The 9,632-nt window shown below is 46.5% G+C and overlaps 1 protein-coding gene across 1 annotated transcript in view; it reads right to left on the minus strand.

Moving 5' to 3' along the window:
- Positions 1-9,632, minus strand: part of CELA1 (chymotrypsin like elastase 1) — a 27,025-nt gene that overhangs the window by 9,621 nt on the left and 7,772 nt on the right. The window contains exons 4-7 of the mRNA XM_017545693.2: positions 8,778-8,878; positions 7,245-7,370; positions 5,705-5,841; positions 3,174-3,319 (exon numbers count right to left, since the gene is read on the minus strand). Coding sequence (XP_017401182.1) covers positions 3,174-3,319; positions 5,705-5,841; positions 7,245-7,370; positions 8,778-8,878 — 510 coding nt within the window. The remainder of the gene's footprint in view (positions 1-3,173; positions 3,320-5,704; positions 5,842-7,244; positions 7,371-8,777; positions 8,879-9,632) is intronic.

Raw genomic sequence — 9,632 nt, forward strand, 5'->3', positions numbered from 1 at the left:
AAAAAAAAAAAAAAAATTCTCACCAGTTGCTATACCTGAATGTCCCACTGGGATCTCAGACAAAGCTTGTCCAGAACCAAACTCATTCATCATCTTCTCTCTCAAATCCTATAAACCTTGCTTCATTTATGGCAGCAACGCTCTCCCACAAATCACTTACACCAGTTGCTTGGCTGTTGTTCCAGATCCTCCTCCATCTCTCCTCAGGTTCCTATCACCACTGCCTTAATTCAGGCACATTTCTTCCAAATTTCTTGCCTAGATCATTGCAATATGAGGCAGTCTCCCTGCCTTTCTTGCCCTCTTCAAAAGCATGCCTAGAGAACACTTCTAAAAGGTGAATCTGGTTGTGCTAGTCTCCTGTTTACAGGTCTTCGATGGCTTCCCGATGCCCAAGAGATACAGTATATGTTCCCAAGCATGGCATTTGAAGCCCTGAGTTGTGCGGCTCTTGCTTCGCTCTCTAGTTTTATCTCCTGACATTTCCTAATATGGTGGTAGCTTCTGTTTTAGCCCACGGGTCAGCAAACCTCTTGTTAAGGGCCAAATAGTACATATTTCAGGCCTTGCAGGCCATTCAGTCTTGGTTGCAACTACTTTGTGTTGTAGTACAAAAGCAGCCATAGGCTGGGCATGGTGCCTCACACTGATGATCCCAGCACTCTAGGGGGCCAAGGCAGAAGGATCGCTTGAGGCCAGGAGTTCAAGACCAGCCTGGGCAACACAGTGAGACCTTGTCACTACCAAAAACAAACAAAACAAAATTAGCTGGATGTGACGGCATGTGTCTGTGGTCCTAGCTACTTGGGAGGCTGAGGAAGGAGGATGATTTGAGCCTAGGAAGTTGAGGCTGCAGTGAACCAAGATAGCCCTACTGCCTTCTAGCCTCAGTGATGGAGTCAGACCTTGTCTTTTCAAGAAAAAAAGAAAAAAAAAAGCAGCCATAAACAATTTGTAAGTGAGCAACTGTGACTGTATTCCAATGAAATGTTATTTATGGGCACAGAAATTTTAAATAGTTTTCATGTATCATGACATATTATTATTCTGATTTTTTTCCCTTACCATTAATAAATGTAATAATCCCAGCCTGGGCAACATGGTGAAACCCTGTCTCTACCAAAAATACAAAAAATAGCTGGGCGTGGTGGTGTGTGCCTATAGTCTCAGCTACTAGGGAGGCTGAGGTGGGAGACTTACTTGAGCCCACGAGGTAGGGGTTGCAGTGATGGCACAATTGTACTCTAGCCTGGGCAACAGAGAGAGAACCTGTCTCAAAAAAAAAAAAAAAAAAAAGAGAGAGAGAAAAGAAAAAAATGGCCGGGCATGGTGGCACACGCCTGTAATCCCAGCACTTTGGGAGGCTGAGGCAGGCAGATCACAAGGTCAGGAGTTCGAGACCAGCCAGTTAGAGACCAGCCTGGCCAGCATGGTGAAACCCCATCTTTACTAAAAATACAAAAATTAGCCGGGCATGATGGTGTGTGCCGGTAATCCCAGTTACTCAGGAGACTGAGGCAGGAGAATTGCTTGCAACCGGGAGGTGCAGGTTGCAGTGGGCCAAGATTCTGTCACTGCACTTCAGCCTGGGTGACAGAGTAAGACTCCGTCTCAGAAAAAAGAAAAAGAAAAAAAAACACACACACACATATGTATATATATATAGAAATAGAAATGTAATAACCATTCTAAGCTCATGGGCCATATAAAAACAAGCAGTGGGCTAGATTTGGCTCATGGGCTTCCAGCCTCTGCTCTACTCTAGCCTTAGGGAATGGCCCATAATTCTCCAGGTACTCTGGGTTGCTTCTTGGCCCCATGCCTTTATTCATGCTGTTCCCTCCCTCTGAATGTCTTTTCTCCTTTTGGCCTAGCCTATTCCTATCTACCCACCAAGACCCACTACAGATTCTACTTTCTTGGAGAAGGCAGGTCTTTTCCGGCTCCAGTAGGTAGAGGTGAGTACCTACCCTTGGGCGGTGTACATCTTATTATGAACACTTAACCACACGGTATTACAATATTCTATTGTATGTCTGCTCCTCTAGTTCCTTTACTTGATGCTGTTTGATCCATCTTTGTATCCTTAGCACTTAGCACAATGCCTGGCATATAGTATATACATAATGAACAGTTGTTAAACTGCATCAAGAAATCTGGGGTGGGGCATGGTGGCTCACGCCTGTATTCCCAGCACTTTGGGAGGCTGAAGCAGGAGGATCACTTGAGCTCCAGAGTCAGACCAGCCTGGGCCACAAAGCAAGACCCCATCTCTATATTAAAAAATAATAATAATAAAAGAAATCTGCAAGATGGTTTGTTGCTGATTGACCTCATCAAAATAGGGGAAGGTTATATTTGTTACAAATAAGCTATTATAAAATTATTTTGTGGCCAGGCATGGTGGCTCACACCTGTAATCCCAGCACTTTGGGAGGCTGAGGGGGGCGGATCACGAGGTTAGGAGATCAAGAGCATCCTGGTCAACATGGTGAAACCCTGTCTCTACTAAAAATACAAAAATTAGCTGGGCGTGGCACTGCACACCTGTAGTCCGAGCTATTCAGGAAGCTGAGGCAGGAGAATTGCTTGAACCTGGGAGGCAGAGGTTGTAGTGAGCCGAGATTGCACCACTGCACTCCAGCCTGGCAATAGAACGAGACTCTGTCTCAAAAAAAAATTATTTTGTGCAATTTCCCCTATCAAACTCACCTGTACATAATGTCAGAAATACCGCTGGGGCAAAGGGATGGTGGTAGAGGAACTGCAAGAGAAGTTGGACTAATGGGTGGGTGGGGGACAGGATGCTGCCTCATGCACCATCACAACCACCCTCCAGGCCCAGCTCCACCATCACTGTTGTTAATCTAGGTAACAAACTCTAAGAACACACACATATACCAACAATGACACACAAATGTTGGGTCACATACAAGCTTTGAAGTGAGGGCATAGAGCGAGATCAATTTTAAGGTTCCTTTCAACTTTGAGGTTCTGTGAATATAGAGTTACTAGCACAGAATCATTCTCACTTACATGCCAGAGTAGAAAATTGAGTCTGTGTAGGACCAAGAGTAAGTGTGGAATAGGAAGGTGAGGAAAAGGGGTGGAGGGATAGGCACAGAGTGGCAGGACCTGGGGTGGGACATCTGACACCCTCTGCACGTGTTCACCTGACATCCAGAGCGAATTCCATCTCCACCAGCACACACCATGGTGTTCTTCACGGTGGAGCCCCAGTAGGAGGAGCTGGAGCAGATGGCGTAGTCCACAGAGGGCAGGTAAGCCTGCTGCAGGGTCTGGGCTAGCTGCCCATTGGCTGAACAGGACACACAGCATTGGCGATTAGCTCCAGATGTTGTCCAGTGGACAAACCTTCCACCCCTGCCACACCTTCCCAAACTCTGGTGAAAGCGGAACGCAGGCCACACTCCTTCTCTCCACCTGTTGCTTGTGGTGGATCCTTCTGTCTTCTCTTTATATGGCCACACAGGACCCTTCCTTTCCCTCAGGGAGGCAGCCTTGCTTACCGTACCTAGGCTCCAAGCCACCAGCCCTACTCCTGCTTCTTCTCACCTGTGGATAACTTAGTTGGGTCATGGAATGGTCTTATTTGTGGATGATTTATCTGTCTGTTCTGCTTCCTCCTTACACGACAAGCTCCGTAGAGTAGAACTGGGATTGTGCATGCTCGTTTCCATTTCTTAAGAGCTTGGTGCAGCTTTCCCTTATCTTGCTCTTTTGACTTTTCAAAGCCTCTGCACTTTTCATTTGGACTGTTACAAAACTCTCATGTGATTGGTCGAAAAACTGGACCAGGGCTGGATTACCAGCTCATGCCTGTAATTCCAGCACTTTGGGAGGCTGAGGCAGGTGGATCACTTGAGATCAGGAGTTCGAGACCAGCCTGGCCAACAGGGTGAAACCCCGTCTCTACTAAAAATACAAAAATTAGCTGGGTATGGTGGCGGGTGCCTGTAATCCCAACTACTTGGGAGGTGGAGGCAGGAGAATCGCTTGAACCCAGGAGGTGAAGGTTGCAGTGCGCCAAGATCGTGCCACTGCACTCCAGCCTGGGCTACAGAGGGAGACTCTGTTTCAAAAAAAAAGAAGAAGAAAAGAAGAAAGAAAGAATGTTGGATACAATGAGTTGTAAATTTCTCTTCAAAGAATCAGTATGTCAGTATGTTCAGTTATTTGTCCTCCATTTTAAGTTTAACTTTCTCATAGTTTTAGTAAACAACCTTTTCCACCAGTTCTAATCAGTAGTTCACATCTGTTCCCCTGATCATGTACTTCATCCTGACTCACAATGATCACCTGCTTTCACCTGAGTCACCTTTAGTTACCTGTTCTGTAACTGTCCTTCCCACCAAACTGCTCACCCCACTACTCTGGCTCATACTTCTGCTCCTTTTAAAATAGCCAATTGGAATTTGCTTAGATTGTGCAGTCCAACCCTAGCCAATAGGGGAACAGCACAGCAGTAGGAGCTACCTGCATCAGGGATAAGAATCCCCTTCCCCTCCCCTGTTTGGGTGTGCGCTCGCCATTGCTCCATCTGTGAGATGCACCCTTTTATAGAAGTAAATTGCCCTGCTGAGAAAATTTATATTTGAGTGCCACTTCTTTTGCAGCACCAAAAATTTACATAAAATAGAAAGAAAAACAAAAAAGAAAGAAACTGGACCACAATAACATTAAATGAACTGAGATCAGAAGCTGGATTTGAACCATGTGTCTCTCCTAGCTCCAGCTTTTCCCAATAGACTCACAGCCCAGCTACTTGGGAAGCTGAGGAGGAGAATCATTTGAACCTGGGAGGTGGAGGTTGCAGTGAGCTGAAATTGCGCCACTGCACTCCAGCCTGGTGACAGAGGGAGACTCCATTTCAACAGAGTGTGGTGGTGCATGCCTATAGTCCCAGCTACTTAGGAGGCTGAGATTGGAGGATCACTTGAGCCTAGGAAGTAGAAGTTGCAGTCTGGGCAACAGAGTAAGACCCTATCTCAAAATAAATAAATAATAAAAAAAAAATGAGGGACTGGTAAAATTCTCTGTGGTAAAGTCTTTTTTAGTTCTAAGAGTCTATCAATCTCTCAACTGTTTCACAGCCCATTCTTAGCTTGATTTTTTTTTTTTTTTTTTTTTTGAGACGGAGTTTCACTCATGTTACCCAGGCTGGAGTGCAATGGCGCGATCTCGGCTCACCACAACCTCCGCCTCCTGGGTTCAGGCAATTCTCCTGCCTCAGCCTCCTGAGTAGCTGGGATTACAGGCATGCACCACCATGCCCAGCTAATTTTTTGTATTTTTAGTAGAGACGGGGTTTCACCATGCTGACCAGGATGGTCTCGATCTCTTGACCTCGTGATCCACCCGCCTCGGCCTCCCAAAGTGCTGGGATTACAGGCTTGAGCCACCGCGCCCGGCTCTTAGCTTGATTTAATGCATCAGTTAATATATATATGGTTCCATTAAAAGCTCAGCTACCAGTCCAGGTGCGGTGGCTCACACCTGTAATCCCACCCAGCACTTTGGGAGGCCGAGATGGGTGGATCACGAGGTCAGGAGTTTAAGACCATCCTGGCCAAGATGGTGAAACCCCATCTCTATAAATAAATAAATAAATAAAACCAGAAAAAAAAGCTCAGCTACCTAATCAAGAGCCTTGTGGTGGATGGTGCCAACGTAGTCTACTTACTCTTGGTCCTGCCCCAGCCTGTGATGTAGCAGGGACTGTTGTTAGCCAGGATGGTTCCCTCCTGGGGCAGAACACCCAGCTGGACGTAGCTATTGAGGGTAACGCTCTGGGCCAGGCGCAGCAAGGCGATGTCATAGCTGCAGGAAAAAAGGAGACTGTTCACTCATGGGATCAGCCCTTCTCTGAGGTCAGCATATGCACTGGCCCTCTCTAAGCATTTGTGTCACCATGGAACTGGAAACTGATGACTTTGAAGAAGAAGGAGGGGGCTCACTTGCTAAGCCTCAAACTAGAGCAATTACAATTTAACATGTAAACATTCTGTGTGTAACAGCAGCATCTGCTGGTGAGACATTGGTATTGCAGCCTAGCTCCAACCTTTGCAGCCCAGGGAAGTAGAGAATGGAGGAATCTGAAAGGAGCAGAGTGGCGTGATCTTGGCGGCAGAGTTCTCAAAGAGGAAACATGTAAAAGGTGAGTGGCTCTACAAGCTCAGCAGAATATTCCAATTCCTTGAACCCATCCCCACCTCCACATGCTATAGAATTGACCACCATTTTAACTATTTCTTTTCTAGAAGTTTACAGCTCAACTTACAATTTTCCCGTATAAGATTCACTTTAGGGCCGGGCGCAATGGCTCACGCCTGTAATCCCAGCACTGTGAGAGGCTGAGGCGGGAGGATGGCTTAAGCCCAGGAGTTCGAGACCGGCCTGGGCAACGTGGCAAGACCCTGTCTCTATAAACAAAAATAATAATAATGAAAAGATTCACTTTAGGAAATTTACCTTTGCTGATGGAGTCTATTCTATAATATGAATAATAAATAACAATTTAAAAACCCCATGAAAACAGAACATTAAAATTTGTGGAGAAGGGGCTTTAGGTAATACAACTGTGCAAACCAGCCTGGACCCAATAACTCCTAAAGATCTTCAAAGATTCTCAAGCCCTCCAGAACCTCAATTCTCTTTTTCTTTTGAGACAGAATCTCACGCTGTCACCCAGGCTGGAGTGCAGTGGCATGATCTCAGCTCACTGCAACCTCTGCTTCCTGGATTCAAGTGATTCTCTTGCCTCAGCCTCCTGAGTAGTTGGGATTACAGGCGCATGCCATCGTGTCTGGCTAATTTTTTTTTTTTTTTTTTTTTTTTTTTTTTTTTTTTTTTTTTTTTGTATTTTTAGTAGAGACAGAGTTTCACCATATTGGTCAGGCTGGTCTCAAACTTCTGACCTCAGGTGATCTGCCCACCTTGGCCTCCCTGTGTTGGGATTACAGGCATGAGCCACCATGTCCAGCCAGAACCTAAATTCTCAAAGTCCTCCTGGATGAACAAGCCAGCTGATTGCTTCCTCCAGGACATGGTGCCCTCTCTCAGGCTAGCTGGTCCCCTAAACTAAAGGCCAGGCCAGGAGCCATGGACTAGGTTTCAGGCCGTGCAATCCCTCCAGCCCTCTGAAAGACCAGGTGAAGACAGCCAATTATTGGCCAGTCAGCCCTCCACCACCCAGCCCAGAGCCAGCTTGGATTTGCTCCTACCCAGCAGCCACATTATTGCTGCTCCAGTATGGATGCACCACGATCTTCTGCACACTCACGTACTGCTCAGTGCCATCGTTCTGGCTCAGGTTATGGTCTCCAACCACCACACGGAAAGTCAATGGGCTGGAGTGAGAAAAGGAAACACTGAATCATCCAGGGGACTCAAATCTTCTCTTTCCCCCACTTAGAGAAAAGTTGGAAAACCATCTTTCATTTTTTTTTTTTAAATTTAAGAAAATGTCTTCCTTTTTTTTTTTTTTTTTTAAGAGATGGGGTCTTGCTGTGTTGCCCAGGCTGGCTTCAAACTCCCAGGCTCAAGTGATCCTACTTCAAACTCCCAGGCTCAAGTGCAGCTTCCCTAGTACCTGGGACTATAACTGTGAGCCACTGTGCCCAGGTTTTGTTTATTATCTGTAGGACAGGAACCCATCTTATCTGGTCCAGGGAGAGGAGGGATGTAAGACTCTCCAAAATGAGAAAGTAACAAGCTCTTTCATTCCCTAGTTGACTAAGTTGTGGAAGTGAAAGATACCACCATCACTTCCATTTTCTCAGTTTGACATTATAGGCTGAATATCTTGTAACCTGGGAGAAGTATAGTGTGCCTAAATGAAATAACGGCTCTCAGCCACCAAGATTTTGAGGGAAGCAGAGACTCCTAGGCTAGTAGTTCTTTTTTTTTTTTTGAGAGGGAGTCTCACTCTATTGCCCAGGCTGGAGTGCAGTGGCAGAATCTCAGCTCCCTGCAACCTCTACCTCCTGGGTTTTAAGCAATTATCTCTACCTAAGCCTCCCAAGTAGCTGGGATTACAGGTGCTCGCCATCACACCCGGCTAATTTTTTTATTTTTAGTAGAGATGGGTTTTCGCCATGTTGGCCACCTGGTCTTGAACTCCTGGCCTCAGGTATTCACCTGCCTTGGCCTTCCAAAGTTCTGGGATTACAGACGTGAGCCACTGCACCCAGCTGACTTCTAGGCTAGTAGTTCTTAAAGCATGGTTCCTGGGCCAGCAGCGTGAGCATCACCTCGAAACTTGTTAGAAATGCAAATTATCAAGCCTCACCCCGGACCTACCAAATCAGAAACTCTGCTGGGTGGGGCCCAGCAATCTGTGCCTTCCAGGTAATTCTGACACATGCTCAAATGTAAAAACCAGTGCCCAAGACAAATAGGAAAAAATAGTCACCATTCGGACGTTGACTAGACACTTACATACCTACTCAATCCTCACATTTCTACAAAGTAAATGTTATTAGCCCTTTTGAGAGTTAAGAGAATGGGGGCATAGTTGCCCAAGGCTACACAGCTAGAATTTGGTGGAGCAACATTTGAATTTGAGCCTGCCTGACTCCACAATTTGTACTTTTTACCATACTACCCCCCCACAGGCCCCTGAACAGGAAGGGGGCTACTGCCCAGCCCCGGAAGTACTGTCCTGCAAAGTTATGTCATCCTTCAGAAGGGTCAGTCCCTTCCTCTTCCCCTTCCCCTTCCAGGGGCCCAGGAAAGCTGGTGTTTGTTTTTCTTACGAGTCCACGCAGTGAGCAGCTGTCATCACCCAGTTCTGTCTGATGAGGGTCCCTCCACAGGTGTGATACCAGGAACCTCCAGACTGGTACTGGAGGGAAATCTAGATGGGGAGGAAAGAAAGAAGGGATAGGTTGGTATTTCTCAAAAGGCTTTGTCCTGGGTCAGACACAGTGGCTCATGTGGAAGGCTGAGGTGGAAGAATCAACTGAGCCTAGGAGCTGGAGACCAGCCTGGGCAACATAGTGAGACCACACCTCTACAAAATTAAAAATAATTAAATAAAAAGGGTTTTGCCTCAAACTACATGTCACCTCCTTAAAGTCCTGCTGTCCTTCAAAACATTCTCTTTCTGGGCGAGGGATGGCAAATAGGTTTCTTCTGAGCTGCCAATTGATACTGATTGGTTGATAGGGGCCACCTGGACTGTGGCATTAATAAGGGGTGTGTAGATGTTTCTGGGGTCAGCAGGAAGGGATGCTCCATCGTTTGGTAATGTTTATTGTGCACATGGATGAGGAGTAAAGGCACATGGTGTATCTGGCATTATTTCTCTAGGTCGTTGCAATGGACCTAGAACCCAGGTCCTTCTATCTCTGTTTTCTCTTAAAGAAGAACTGTAGCCAAAGGTTTGGTCTGTCATCTAAGTCCCACAGGCTGAGGTCTCCAGAGCTCTGCCTTCAGTGTTTTCAAGACATCTCCTGTCTCCCCACTTCAGATACTACTTAGAAATACCAGTGGGAGAGGCCAGGCGCGGTGGCTCAAGCCTGTAATCCCAGCACTGTGGGAGGCCGAGGCGGGTGGATCACGAGGTCAAGAGATCGAGACCATCCTGGTCAACATGGTGAAACCCCGTC

This window comes from Cebus imitator, unplaced genomic scaffold, assembly GCF_001604975.1.
Source record: "Cebus imitator isolate Cc_AM_T3 unplaced genomic scaffold, Cebus_imitator-1.0 Scaffold181, whole genome shotgun sequence".
Lineage (NCBI taxonomy): Eukaryota > Metazoa > Chordata > Mammalia > Primates > Cebidae > Cebus > Cebus imitator.